At 37.2% G+C, this 15,585-nt stretch overlaps 1 protein-coding gene across 10 annotated transcripts in view; it reads right to left on the bottom strand.

The window, feature by feature from the left end:
• The window catches only part of ULK4 (unc-51 like kinase 4), a 702,682-nt gene that overhangs the window by 463,371 nt on the left and 223,726 nt on the right, over window positions 1–15,585 (bottom strand). For all 10 annotated transcript variants that reach the window (XR_012090659.1, XM_073010314.1, XM_073010313.1 and 7 more), the window contains 5 exons: window positions 15,032–15,165; window positions 12,605–12,726; window positions 12,391–12,447; window positions 2,425–2,476; window positions 2,227–2,321 (listed from right to left, as the gene is read on the bottom strand). Coding sequence is in view for 9 of the 10 variants with exons in the window: in XM_073010314.1 (XP_072866415.1) it covers window positions 2,227–2,321; window positions 2,425–2,476; window positions 12,391–12,447; window positions 12,605–12,726; window positions 15,032–15,165 (460 nt within the window). In the remaining variant the exon portion in view is untranslated. The remainder of the gene's footprint in view (window positions 1–2,226; window positions 2,322–2,424; window positions 2,477–12,390; window positions 12,448–12,604; window positions 12,727–15,031; window positions 15,166–15,585) is intronic.

Genomic DNA, 15,585 nt, shown 5'->3' with positions numbered 1-15,585 from the left:
TTATACACATCTTTTTCAGTAATTTATAGAAAAAGGAAGCCAAAATAAGTAAGTTTTTTGGTTTTTTTTTTTTTGAGACAGAGTCTCACTTTGTCACCAGCCTGGAGTGCAGTGGCGCGATCTCGGCTCACTGCAACCTCCGCCTCCCAGGTTCAAGCGATTCGCCTGCCTCAGCCTCCCGAGTAGCTGGGACTATAGGCATGCACCACCATGCCCAGCTAATTTTTGTATTTTTAGTAGAGATGGGGTTTCACCATGTTGGCCAGGATGGTCTTGACCTCCTGACCTCAAGTGATCTGCCCGCCTCGGCCTCCCAAAATACTGGGATTATAGGCGTAAGCCACCACGCCCAGCCAAGGATAAGATCTGAATAACTAATAAAATTACTTGATGATTATATATTGAATACTGCACAGAACAGCTGCAAAATATGTATTTTTTTCAAACATACAGAGTATCTATAAAAAATAACCTCATAATGGGCTATAAACCAAGACTTGATGAATTTCAACATATTAAAGTCACCCAGACTATATTCTCTAACTTCAAAGCAGTTAAACTAGAAATCAGTATACAAAGATAAATATTATGTATCCATATGACATTTAAATACATATATATTAATAACCCATGAGTCAATAAAGAAGAATATAAAATATTTTAACTAAGATTAAAATTATGTATACCAAAACTTGTGGGATGATGCTAAAGCAGTAATTAAATATAATCTGAAATGCATAAATTAGAAAAGAAATATGAAAAATTAACAAGCTAAATATTTACCCCAAAAAGTTAGAAAAAGAATACAAAATAGACCCAAAGAAAAAGGAAATAAGAATAATCACAACAATCAAAGAACAAAGAAACAGAAGCAATTAGCAAAATGAAACAATGACATTCTAAACCATGTTTTATAAATTCAAATTTCTAAATCTGTCTATAATAAAAACCCAAAGTAGAACTGAGCTAATTCCAAGATGTTAGAAGCCACAGAATACAGTATTTAAGTGAAGGATTTAATGCACACACACACACACACAAGTTAACTGTGTTTGAAGGGTGCGGACAGAGGGTGGAGAAATATGTGAGGAAACAAACTGAAGAATTCAGTTCTACAGTGGCATCTATGTTACCATGAAGGTGTCAAAATTAACTTTTTCTTTACTTCATAATATCTTTTTTAAGTACAGTTTTGATTTCTAAATTCATTACTTTTATTCATCGTCATGACAGGCAATTCACAACTCATGACTGACTACTATCTAAAATTTTGCCTACAGGGTTAGTTGTTGGAAATGTGAAAAATATTTTCACATCAAACTCTTTCTTGGTTATGCTTCGGATGCCCACATAATCTGTTATCTAAAAGCAGTCACTATTGCTTGGGTCAAATGCTAAATGGGACAGAACACTGGAAACAGGCATGAGCTGGGGTGTAAGAAACACATCCTCCCTATACCAAATCACCAGTGCTTCAGTGAGAGGGGCAGGGGTAGGAGATGGGAAAGTTAAGGAGGGAAGGATGGAACCATGTGCCTGTTCCACAGCAGCTTCTAGGGAAAGCCACTGCCAGGCAAAACCTGATACTGCTCCTTGTACCATAAGCTAGTTGTCTTCTTAACTGGCTCCTCTTCTGGGGGCCTTTCTGCAGAAAGAAAGGGAGGGAGGATTTCCTCCTCCTAGAGTCAACATGCAGCTCACCTAAGGATCCTTCAAAGGCACAGTTTCTCAAATAGGAACAATTTTGCCACCCAGAGGACATATGTCAATGTGTAGAGACAATTTTTGTTGTCATAACTGAAGGGAGATGGAGTGAGGCTACCACACCTCCTGAGTAGAGGCCAGGGTTTCTGCTAAATATCCCAGAATGCACAGGACAGCCACATAATAAAGAATTGTCCCTCCCAAAATGCCTTTAGTGCCAAGGTTGAGAAACCTTGCTCTGAAGGTTTGTACTACCAGTTAAAACAAATAATCAGGCAAGAAGAAAGTAAGCTGAGGGATAGCTGTGGACCAAAAAGGAAAGAGAATAATAAAGAAAAATGCCAAGAAAGTCAACAAAGGGAAGGGATTTCCTATGTTCATCCTGCCAAGGTAGGGGGGTTCTGAATGGTTATTTCATGTGAGGAACACATATGAGCCAAGCACTGTAAACGAGGTCTCTTTATATACAGAATTACCAAGTAAATTTAAAAGGAGCTTTTTTCAAAAGCTGTCAGAACTGACCGTGCAGCGATAGTCTTTCAGTAAAATAGGATACTGTATTATTGCTTCAAAAGCTGACAACGTGATCTTGATAAATTCTTCTGATGCTGTCAGTCCTAGAAATACAGTTAATTATTATAGGTGTTTACTTACATGTTCTAAATCACAGTATCAAAGTACCTCAAACAAAGACATAAAAATGTTCCATGGTCTACTCACCTATGGCTCCATCTATGTTCGTTTCTCCTGAGTCTATAGATTTAATATGACTCTGAAAAAAATAAAATTTTTAATAGTTTCAAAGTAACTCTGAAATAAAATATATGTAGTTTACATTTTGCCCAAAACTGTATCTATTGTTCTTAATAATTCAGACAGTATTAAATACTCTACACATATTATAAATACTATTATAGTTATAAAAGTATATTAAATAATATACATAAATTATAAACTATAATCTTTGTGTGTGTGTGTGTGTGTGTGTGTGTGAGACAGCGTTTTGCTCTTGTTGCCCAGGCTGGAGAGCAATGGTGCAATCTCAGCTCACCCAAACCTCTGCCTTCCGGGTTCAAGCAATTCTCGCCTCAGCCTCCCGAGTAGCTGGGATTACAGGCATGAGCCACCACACCTGGCTAATTTTGTATTTTTAGTAGAGACGGGGTTTCTCCAAGTTGGTCACGCTGGTCTCAAACTCCCGACCTCAGGTGATCCACCTGCCTCGGCCTCCCAAAGAATCATTTTTAAATACACAAATCACTATCAACAAGATTTAATGTTGGAATAAAGTCAATGTTAATACAAGCACTTGCAAAAGTGAGAATAATACAACTGATACATAACTATGTCCATTAATACGCCACAATTACTCGCTCGCCATATCAGAAGTGAGTTAGAATGGCACCTAACCAGGGAAAACAGTCATCTCAAAGGAAGGTCAATCAAGCCTTAGCTACCCTGAGTACAAACTTTGTCAAGACAGCAGTTTTGCTCTCAAGGCCTGTCTTCAAATTTCACCCCTGTTTTGAGTTCCTCCTAGATACTTCTTATCCCAACCCCCTTATCTATGCTCCCATGCACCATGCTAGTGCCTCCTTTGCAGGATGACTCCCATTGCTGTTTGAGAGGAAGGCCTTAGTAGCTCGGCTGTGAGCTCTCTGAGGCCTCAGTTCCCTGGATGAATGAGCTTCCCAGTCTCTGGCTGAATGCTCTGGACAGAAAAGGTACTCCATGACAATGAAACAATCACTGCCATGCTAGGCAGAGCACCCATGTTACTGACTGCAAGAACACTGCAACAGAGTTCTTGCCCCTAGGAAACAAAATAATACGTACATATTATTTTATATGTGGTTACAAATAGCAAATAAAATATAAGATGACCTTGAAACTAAAAAGTAACTAAGTATAAACAATTAGCCCACAGTAGAAATTGGTCTACTATGCTCAAGTGGTATGTGTCAAAAATATCTAATATAGGCCAGGTGCAGTGGCTCACACCTGTAATCTCAGCACTTTGGGAGGCCAAGGCAGGCAGATTACTTGAGGTCAGGAGTTCGAGACCAGCCTGGCCAACATGGTGAAACCCCATCTCAATTAAAAATACAAAAATTAGCTGGGCATGGTGGCACATGCCTGTAATCCCAGCTACTTGGGAGGTTGAGGCAGTAGAATTGCTTGAGCCTGGGAGGCAGAGGTTGCAGTGAGCCGAGATCATGCCACCACACTCCAGCCGGGCCAACAGAGCAAGACTCTGTCTCCCAAAAAAAAAAAAAAAAGAAATCTAATATAATAGAATCTATGTAACATATACAAAAGAACATAGGTATACATTTTGCATTACAAAGAAAACCCTTAAACCCACTACTCAAGTTAAGAACTAAGACATTCCCAATTGGTTGCATGAACTCCCCATCCCATCTGCCTACCTAACTTCCAGAGGTAACCACTATCATGTATTTATCATTTTCTTGGATTTCTTAAAATAGTTTTAACACATATACACGTGTCCCTAAATAGTATATTGCTTATTTTTGAGTCTTACTGAAATTATACCAAACTATATATAGTTCATACAAACAGGATAGTAGCCATTAAAATGTTAGAAAACGTAAGACCTGAAACTGCAAAACAACTAGAGAGAAATAAAGGGGTAAACCTCCATGACATTGGTCTGGGCAATAATTTTTTTAGATCGAATCCAAAAACACAAGCAACAAAAGCAAAAACATACAAATAGGATTACATCAACATAAAAAGCTTCTGCACAGTCAAGGAAACAACAGAGTGAAGAGACAACTTAAGGAATGGGAAAAAATATTTGTAAACCACGTATCTATAAGGGGTGAATATCCAAAATACATAAGGAACTCAACTCAACAGTAAGAAAACAGATAACCCAATGTTTTCAAATGGTCAGGCCAGGTGAAGTAGCTAAGACCTGTAACCCCAGCACTGTGAGAGGCCAAGGCAGGAGGATAATCTGAGGCCAGGAGTTTGAGACCAGCTTGGGCAACATAGCAAGACCGTCTCTACAGAAAAATAAAAAATTAGCCAGGCATGGTGGCATGAACCTGTAGCCTTAGCTACTCGGAGGCTGAGGTGGAGGATCACTTGAGCCCAGGAGATCAAGGATGCAGTGGGTTATGATGGTATCCCTGTACTCCAGCCTGGGTGACAAGGCAAGACTTTGTCTCCAAAAAAAAAAAAAAAAAAAAAAAAAGTCAAAGGATTGAATAGACATTACTCAAAAGAAAATATACAAATGATCAATAGGTACATGGAAAAAATGATCAATATCACTAACCAGGGAAAGGAAAATTAAAACTATAATGAGATATCACTTCACATCTATAAGAATGGCTATTATCAAAAAGATAAAAGATAACAAGGATTGGTGAGGATGTATAGGAAAGGGAACTCTTGCACACTGTTGATGGGAATATAAACTAGTACAGCCATTATGAAAAATATTACAAAGATTCTTCAAAAAATTTAAAATTATAAGTACCACATGATTAAAAAATCCAACTAGTGAAATAAATACATACATACATACACATATATACATATATTTGCAAAGGAAATAAAATGAGTATGTTGAAGAAATATCTGCACTCCCATGTTCACTGCAGCTTTCTTCACAATAGCCAAGATACAGAATCAACTCAACTGTCCATCAACAGATGAATGGATTTTTTAAATGTGGCAAATATACATAATGGAATTTTTTTAGAAAGGAAATCCTGTCATTTGCAGCAACATGGATAAACCTAGAGGACATTATGTTAAGTGAAATGAGCCAGGCACAGAAAGACAAACATCATGTGGTCTCACTTACAGATGGGAATTTAAAAAGTTGAACTCAGAAGTAGAGAAGAGATGGTGGTTACCAGGGACTGGGGGTAGGGGGAAGACATTGGTCAAAGGATATAAAATTTTGATTATATAGAAGGAATAAGGTATCAAGATCTAATGTACATGGTGAGTACCATTAATAAAAATGTAGTCTTAAAAATTGGTAATAGTAGATTTCAGGTTTTCTCACCACAAAAACAAATATGTGAGGTAATAGATATGTTTATTAGCTCAATTTAGCCATTTCACAATGTATACATATTTCAGAACAATCTGCTGTATACAATAAATGTATACAATTCTTATTCATCAATTTAAAATTAAATTTTAAAATGTTTTTAAAAAGAATGTTTTAAAGCTATGGGAAAATACTTAAATGCAACTTAAGTTTTCTAAAGGATTTGGAATACGAATCTATGGATACAGAGGTCTCAACCATATGTATTTGTATATGTCACATATATGTTATAGATACATAAATAATTGTTTCTACAATACAAATGCATCTATATGAATGGAAAACCAAAGAAAACAACAATATGTTAACAATGGTTGTCTCCTAGTGTAGAGTTACAGATAATTTTATTTTCTTCAAATTTCACTACACTTGTCTACATTTTCTTTAATAAGTATGAATTATAATTTAAATAAATAAGCATAAATTACCTTTAAAATAAGAAAAACACCTTAAAGACATTTATTGTCTAGGTTATAAAGAAATCAGAAAGCCTAAAAAATGCAAGCCCTTTAAAAGGTGAAAACAGAGGATATCTTCAATTCTTTTTTTGGTCTACAAATAAAATGGACTTTAAATTGGAGTTTTGTTTTGTTTTTTGTTTTTTTGGAGACGGAGTCTTGCTCTGTCACTAGGCTGGAGTGCAGTGGCGTGATCTCGGCTCACTACAACCCCTGCCTCCCGGGTTCAAGCGATTCGTCTGCCTCAGCCTTCCGAGAAGCTGGGACTATAGGCACATGCCACCAGCTAACTTTTGTATTTTTAGTAGAGATGGGGTTTCACCCACTTTTGTATTTTTAGTAGAGATGGGTTTTCACCATGTTGGCCAGGATGGTCTCAATCTCATGACTGAGCCCGCCCCTGGCCTCCCAAAGTGCTAGGATTACAGGCGTGAGCCACCATGCCCAGCCGAGTTAATTTTTAAAAGGAGCAATGTATGCTTTTCATGATAATTTTGTTAAAATCATTTCACATAATTCCAAAATGGGCACATAACTTTTATCGAATAAAATACAAATTTGATGTTGAATAAAAAACTCACAGAGAGAGACCTTTTGACTTAAACAAAACTATGTAAATATCTATGGATTATTAAGTAAAGAAAGAGGACACAGAGCAGAGTATGTAACAACAATCCCTTCTGCACAATTCTCTTAAAAATATACACAGAATACACAAATGCTAGTGATGTGAACAATAATTTTTGAGGAAGAGATCACAGGAAAGGACAAGCATTGTTTCCTTTGGGAACCTGGGGAGGCAAGCTTCACTGCCTTTTCTGCCTTTCTCTTCCCTTACGACATTCTAACCACTCGCATGTACTGTCTTTTTCTTGTGTGTGTGTGTGTGTGTGTGTGTATATATGTGTGTGTATATATATATGAATGTGTATATATATATGAATATATATGAATGTATATATAAATAAAGCTTGTCTAAATGATGAAATTGTTTATTAAGTAATTATTTAATATGAAGAATTATGGGCTTCTTTTAACTTATTTCCTACCTTATACTTCCCCTATTTAATTTTTTTTTAAATTCCTACTAAATATTTCATTCATTTACCAGTTTCAATATCCTTTGATATATTTCTTCCTTCTCATTCTCAGTGTAATAGGGAGTAACGAGGTGAGAGTGAGAACGGCATAGGAGGCATTGGAGATTCAAAGAGAAGGGAAGATATAAATAGTCATCAGCTGATGTGAATTTTAAGAGAGACCTGTTATTTGCACTATTTCCCCTCTACCTCCCCGCCCCCAGCCATATTTAGCCACTCAAAGCAGGGTTAGGGTAGGTAGAAACTTAAATTTAACTAGCACGAAGATTTGCCAGAGAGCCGGACATGGTGGCTCACACCTGTAATCCCAGCACTTTGGGAGGTTGAGGCAGGCGGATCACTTGAGGTCAGGAGCTCAAGACCAGCCTGGCCAACAGGGTGAAACCCCATCTCTACAAAAAATACAAAAATCAGCCATGAGTGGTGGCGCACGCCTGTAATCCCAGCTACTTGGGAGGCTGAGGATTGAGAATTGCTGGAACCCACGAAACAGAGGTTGCAGTCAGCCAAGATCACTCCACTGCACCAGCCTGGGAGACAGAGGTAGACTCTGTCTCAAAAAAAAAAAAAAAAAAAAAAAAAAAAGATTGTGACTAATGCTGGACCAGGCACTCTAGGTGGAATAAAGAGAAAGTGAAAAAGCAGAGCCCTGGCAGGGCAGGATGGTGAGCGGAAAGCAGGCAGGAACAATTAAGTCTCAAAGAAGCTGAAGGGCTGTGGGAGTTGGGGAGGAGAGGAAATGAGCTGAAAATCAGGGGTGGTGGACCAACAAGGGGATGCTGACAGTAAGGTCAAGCGTTTGACCATGGGAGCAGGCAGCTGATGGGAAGACAGACAAGCTCTTGAGGAGAGAAGCAGCCAGGGAGCTGCAAGGCTGAGGCACTGGAAGGATCCTCCAGAGGGATATCAAATTCCCCACCAACAATGCAGGAGCGGCAAGGAAAGGCTCATGGTGAGCCAACTGCTAAAGGAACGCTGAGGAACGAAAGCCAATGATCCAGAAATCTGCAGATGACCACAACACCGGGGGTCACACAATATCTTCTCATGGCGCAAACTTCTAAGATGGGAGTTTCAGCAAGGGCGCAAAAAAGACCACCCATCCTGAGCTAGGTCCGCTGGCTAGAGGGTGTGGAGCAGTGTGTGCCAGTGCCCTCAGCATCATTCAGTGATCCCCAACAGGGGCTGCAAAAAAGCTCCTACAGCAAACTGGGATACAAATTCATGATATGTTAAAAAGAAAAAAGACGAGACTATCTAGGTGGCAACAAATAAGTAAATATATACTATCATATTTTCAAAAATACAAGAGTGCACTATCTCTGGCTTTTCTGCAGCTGAAGCCAATATCCATCAATAAATCAGCATTCCTTTACATAAAAATCTACAGAGGGCAGTAAGTATAATCTTTCAGTTATTTTTTGCAGAAAATTATAACCACCACAAGCCATCATACTTTTATAAACTAATGAGGCCAGAATTTAAACACAACAAAGTCTGCTTCCTCTGCTCATTAATCAAATGCATTTTCAAAAGGACATAAGAAATACAGTGAATGTTACATTAATACACATCATGAGCTCTTGAAAATATTTCCTTAATCTACTACTTCCTGCTTCCCAGCTCAATTCAATGGAGGCCCAAAAGAAGCATGGTATTCACCACAGAACTTCCCCAGAGACTAGACTGCTGAAACCTGGAGAGGGAGCTGAGTAAGACGACAGGCTGCGTCTGCCAATAAGAAGTGAAAATAGCAATTATCAGCTGGGTAGTTCTCTTTTTCCAGGAGTCTTTCAAAGCTTGATAATAGTTTAAAATTACTCTGCTGAATTGTTTCCAAATGCTAGTCTCTTTAAAATGTAAGACGACCAAACCTTCATTTTCCATGGGGGAAAAAATGTACAAAAAAGTAATTCTTGTATTTATGCCTCCATATATAAGAAGTATCCTGAATTTTTGTACCCAAAAAAAAAAAAAAAGTCTGTAGGTCAAATATGCAAACCATGCCCTAGTGTCATTATAATACTGAAGTCAATGAGAAGCACAGTTCCAATACCCCCTTCTCCAGTCTGCTCCTTAAGAACCCCTCTAATGCACAGAGATTACACCAACCCTGGCTGCTATCTCCACACCCACCCCAAGGCAGGTCAGCAGCTCGTGAAGAGCTGCCTCAGGGGAAGCCACAAAGTTCTTGGCTTGCTGCCACTGGATACAGCTTCTAAAAGTAGACTAAGCTTGAATACCCCAATTAAGTCATATCTTTAAAATATAAAAGGACAATATCCCTGCCATAAGACAATAGCCACTCCATGAGATACATTTTGAGAAATGCTGAAAATAATATTTATCTCCAGATGTACCAGTAAGTCTTTCAAAACATAATGCTGGGAGAGGTGGCTCATGCCTATAATCCCAGCACTTTGGGAGGCCAAGGTGGGTGGATCACTTGAGTCCAGGAGTTCAACACCAGCTCAGGCAAGATGGTGAAACCTCATCTCTTCAAAAAATTTTTAAAAATTAACCAGGCATGGTGGCACACACCTGTAGTTCCAGCTACATCTGAGGCTGAGGAGGGAGGATTGCTTGAGCCTGGGGGGCAGAGGTTGCAGCGAGCCTGATTGTGCCACTGCACTCAGCCTGAGACAGAGAAAGACCCTGTCTCAAAAAAAGAAAAAAAGTGAAAAAACAACAACAAAAAAATCCACAATGCTAAGTATGTAAATATGAATGGACTACTTCCCTATGTCACCAGAACCAAATAAGCACTATGCTCTGGACAATTTCACATAATCGTTCTGTGGACTGGGCTGCAGAACGTTCATAACTGTGCATCCCCACCACTATCACGAAAAATAAAATAAAATAAAATAAAAAAGCCCTCTCAAATAGTTTAGAAAGGCTTTGCCTAAAAAAAATTTAAAAATTATTTTAAAGTAGAAAACTCAAAGGGTTTTAATATGCTAATTTGCAATGTAAATTTCTAAGGGTCTGTAGAAGAATGTTGGATGAGTAGACTAGACCTTATAGCATCAGTAAGGCACTGTAACTCGAGTAACATTTTTGCTATCTTCTGGAAAAATTATGAATTAATTCACAGAAGCAACATTCAATTCTCAACAGTTCACAATAACGTGCACAAGAACTATATGGATAACTAAAACCAGGTCCTGAATTTTAGTCAGTAATTCTCTCCCTTTACTAGTATTTCATCAGTGCCATCAACACTGAGTATACAAAAGGTGACCACACAGTTAAGGCCAACCAATGAACACAATAAGAAAAATAATTCAAGAATTCTGGGACTGGCCATGATTCAGACTAGGAAAATAGACTGAAGAGAGGCAAAAGACTTTCATTTTATTTCCCTAAACTTCCTCTAATTGGGTGAGACTATCAAGAAAAAACTGCTAAAATTTTTTTAATATCTTCATGATCTCTAAACCAGCCAAGTTATTTTCCATTTCCTAAAAGTGCCTGTATTGAAAAGACCCAACAGAATAACCATAGAAAAGTCTTTATGGACACACTCAGTGTGGCCTCCTCCCTTGTCTCTGAACACAGAATTACAAGGAGCAGATGAGTTCTCCCCAATATACATAGAATTTCTGAAAGTCCATAAAGACTTTTCTGTTGGAAAATCTTGGTAGTTCCTTAAAAACCTAAAGCATACTCAGTTAATGTAGGCAGAAGAAAATACTACACATGAAAAAAAAAAAAGAGAGAGGGAGAAAGAACACAAGACAACTATACCTATCCCAAACAAACACTGTGCCAAAATAATCCAAGGTGGGTTACTGTGACAAAATTACTAATTTCAGGCATCAATGTGCCAGTGCAATGGAATTGTAAATGAAAAAATCATAGTTATGCTAAAATGATGCCTATGTTACACTTAAAAACAGGCAAAAAAATGGTGGTAAATAAAAATTCTCCTAATTTGCAAATTCATAAATATGGTAACAAAATTATAGACTTTCTGGAATTCAAGATTCAAAGTACTCAAATGATAAAAATTTGAAATTGAGCTCAAAAGGACCTTTACTGCATTGTTTCCTAAAAATCAGCAACCGCCACTCAACATTTATATTTACAAACATCATACTTCACCCTATAATGAACTTTCTAGAAAACCATATTCTCACTTGTGTGTGGCACTCTTTTTTAAAATAAAATTCCAAACTAACCATAAAATTGAGATGCTGACCTCATTTTAACTAGTTACCTCTATGGCATTTTGAAAATCTCTGTTCAGCTTATTATTAATATCAAAGTCAGACTGGAAAAGCTCTGGGACAAATGTTTTAGCTTTCCCTCTGTATGACTACTCATTTCATCAATCATATATACTGTAACTACTACTGGCAAGGGAAAAAGATAACATAATTCACAAGCTAAACAAAAAGACAATTTTTGTGAGCAAAAACAGAAGTGAACAATAATACAATGATTTTTTATTTCTACTTGTATCCTCAAAATTAAAGAAAAGGCTAAACTGAGCTTAACATAGAGAAATACCATCATAAGAAGAGACACTGTAGGGGCTGGGGCAGAAGAATCGCTTGAACCCAGGAGGCGGAGGTTGCAGTGAGCCAAGATCGCACCACTGCACTCCAGCCTGAGCAAAAGAGTGAGACTCTGTCTCAAAAAAAAAAAAAAAGAGACACTGCACATGATTGGACAATATAAGCTGAAGTAGAGAGTAATGATAATATATTCCCAGCATTCCATTTTCACCAGTTTTATTATATTTTTTTCACGACGTTTAATACCAAAATCTATAAAAGTATTTCTGTGGGCATATTTACCCTATTTGGGCTGTCTCTGAACAAACTACATTATCAGGAGAGAATGTGTTTTCTCCAAATGTCAAATTTTATTACAGTCAACAGATAAAAATATTAAAAGGTCACTTCCCTAGAGACAAATAAATACCAATAGGATTTTTAAATTACCTCATTCTGACACCAAATTCCACAAACAGTAGAGGCAGCCACAATTTTATTAGAAACAAGGAAAATTTAGTGTTACTCACAAGAATAGTTCCATAGCTGAAAAGAAACTCTTCTGTCACAACTTGAGGTCGAAATACCTGTGCGATGAGAGTTTCTACAGATTAAATTCTGGAAGCTATGTACAATTTTAGCTCAATTTAAAAAAAGAAAATGTTTTGAGTTGAGGATTCTCAGCTCCAGTTTACAAAGAAAAGAGGCACATTGATATCCTTTTCCTCCTCAATACGATAGTACCTGTGAAGTTACAAGGTGAAGCACTATAGGCATCAGGGGGAGACACATTTTCAGCTGTTTCACTTGAACTGTTGACGGGTGTTTACGTCCAGAGACATTAGCCAAGGCGTTAAGAATGTCACCTGCGAAGCACAGCACAGAGCACACGTGGAGGTTAAAAACCACAAACCTTAGAACACAAGACAACTATACCTACCCCAAACAAACACCGTGCCAAAATAATCCAAGGTGGGTTACCATGACAAAATGACTAATTTCAGGCATCAATGTGCCAGTGCAATGGAATTGTAAATAAAAAAATTTGTTAGAAATTTTTTTATTAGAAACAAGGTCATTGCTGGTCATTGCTTGAAAACCCATGGGACTTCTAAGATAATTAATCTCCAAATAAAATAAGCAGATACACTTATTCATAAGTACTGAAATTACAGCAGACACTTATGGCCTCTGGGGACAGAATGTGATATTCTGCAAAGACACTATAAATAACATCTCATTTGGAAATGAAAAATAAAATTTAATAAATTATAATAGAGTAACAGTTTTAGAATTTTTTTTTTTTTTTTTTGTATTTTTGAAATTTCAATCATGAGCACACGTTACTTTTGCAAACAACAAAAAATATTTAAAATAATAGGTGGGCCAAGCACAGTGGCTCATGCCTGTAATCCCAGCACTTTGGGAGGCAGAGGAGGGTGGATCACAAGGTCAGGAGACCGAGACCATCCTGGCCAACATGGTGAAACTCCATCTATACTAAAAATACAAAAATTAGCTGGGCGTGGTGGTGCACGCCTGTAGTCCCAGCTACTTGGGAGGCTGAGGCAGGAGAATCACTTGAACCCGGGAGGCGGAGGTTGCAGTGAACTGAGATGGCGCCACTGCACTCCAGCCTGGTGACAGAGCTGGACACCGTCTCAAAATAAATAAATAAATAAATAAATAAATAAATAATAATAATAATAATGTGAACGAATTACAGAACACGATTTACAACTTTTAAAAAAGAGAATAGGTTGGAGGTAAAAAGAGGTAAATTCCCAAAACTTCTCATTGGATGATAAATCTAACAATAAATAAAATTTGCTTTGTGGATATCAGAATCTTATCGTCATATCCTAAAACAGAACAAGTCCGGTAATAAAGAATTTAGCTACCAACTGACCAAATAAAAGACTTCAGGTTGGAGGTAAAAAAGCTTACAATCTGAAATAAATTTTGAGAGGCTCTATTTTCAGTCATCAACAGGCAAAAATAATCTCCTAAAGTATCAGTAAGGGGCAAAAAGTTGCTGTCAGTCAGCCTTGAAGATATTTTCATTACTCTGACTTAATATTCTGAATTCCTGAATCTAAGTACCCTCTACTATAATAGCTTGGATCAAATTTAACATTCTAAACATTTCTGGTTTATAGCTACATCTGCTGGAAAAGCATGGAATGGGATTTAAGCTACATGTACATGCTCCCTAGGTTATTTTAATTTCTGCAAATAACAATGAAATAAGGTATTTCTTTAGCTGTAATAAACATCCTTTGCAGTCATTATTAGATGTTTTATCTTAAGATAAATTTTTCAGACCAAAGAAAGTTTCAAACTTTAAACTTTCAACGAATATCAAAATTATTTAACATTACATTTTAATATTTAAAATTAAAATCCATGCATTTTTATTCTCACTTATTGTGGGAGTTAAAAAATGATTATATGGCAGTAGAAAATGAAAAGATAAATAATACAGGCTGAGAAGGGTGAGTGGGTGTGGAGGGATAAGGAAGAAAAGTGGGTGAAAGGGTATGAACATACAGTAAAATAGAAGAAATAAATTCAATGTTTGATAGCAGAGCAAGGTGCCTATAGTTAACAAAAATGTATTGTAGGTGGGTGACCGACACCCTAAATACCCTGGCGTGATCACTATGCATTTTATACATACAACAAAATTTCTCATATACCCAATAAATTTGTACAAATAAAAGAAAATCTTGTTTCAGCAAGGGAAAAAAATAAAATCTAAGCATTTTTGAAGTTTTTTTAAACAATAAATAAATTCGTGCTCTAATTTCAAGAGACAATTCTTTCCTTCTGATTTAGGCAAAAAAGAAAAGTTACCCCCAAATACTAGCATAAGTCCAATTTTAAGGAATTAAACCACTTTTCTTTTGTATATTTTCTAAAATCGCCAGTTTACCTCAGATCACACCTTAATGTGACATTGTCTCATCATGCCTCATCACGTCATTGATGCAAAATAATTACAAAAACAGATAAAGCAAATTTAAATCTTGAAACTACATATTCGTGAAAAATTGTCTCTGCATTTGCCTTCAAGAACAGACAAGTAAGAATAAAAAAGAACTGATGCCTAAAAGCCAAGTCTTAGAAAGGTAAGCAGGAAGGGGGCCTGAGGACGAGACTCCAATTTACCCAGGATTCGTGGCAGCTCCTGCACGATGTGACGGATGAGAAGATCCAGACATTTGGACAGGTATTCATTGCCACTTTGCTGCTCCTTGCCTGGAGTGGTCTTTCTGCTGTCTCTCTCGATGTACATCACCAGTCTACATACAGGAAAGTGCAAAGATTACCTCTCATGATAAGGTCCAAAAATGCCGCCAAGGCAAGTGTTTCCAGAGGGCACCCTCCCAATCACATTGACATTTAGATTTGTAGCAACTTGTCGGGCACAATTTTTGCCTCAGAAAACTCAAAACATTTATGGAGAAAGAAAACAAAGCAACTTCAAATCTCTCTGCTAAGGTCCTGATTTCATTTGCCTTGGCCAATAGAAACAAACAATATTCACCAGGTGATAAATGAAAGACAAAGAGATATCTGGACAGAAGAGGGCTCTTTATGTTTCAAAGGTTCAAAGTAAAGCCACAAGTTAACTGCACATTTGTATATCATTAGTATTCAATTTGCTTGGGAACCTAGATAATTCATATGAATTTCAATTCTCTCAGTAAACTGTGTACAGA

Source organism: Chlorocebus sabaeus, chromosome 22 (assembly GCF_047675955.1).
Source record: "Chlorocebus sabaeus isolate Y175 chromosome 22, mChlSab1.0.hap1, whole genome shotgun sequence".
NCBI lineage: Eukaryota > Metazoa > Chordata > Mammalia > Primates > Cercopithecidae > Chlorocebus > Chlorocebus sabaeus.
The sequence above is the reverse complement of the archived record's forward strand: the minus strand, read 5'-3'. Positions and strand labels throughout refer to the sequence as shown.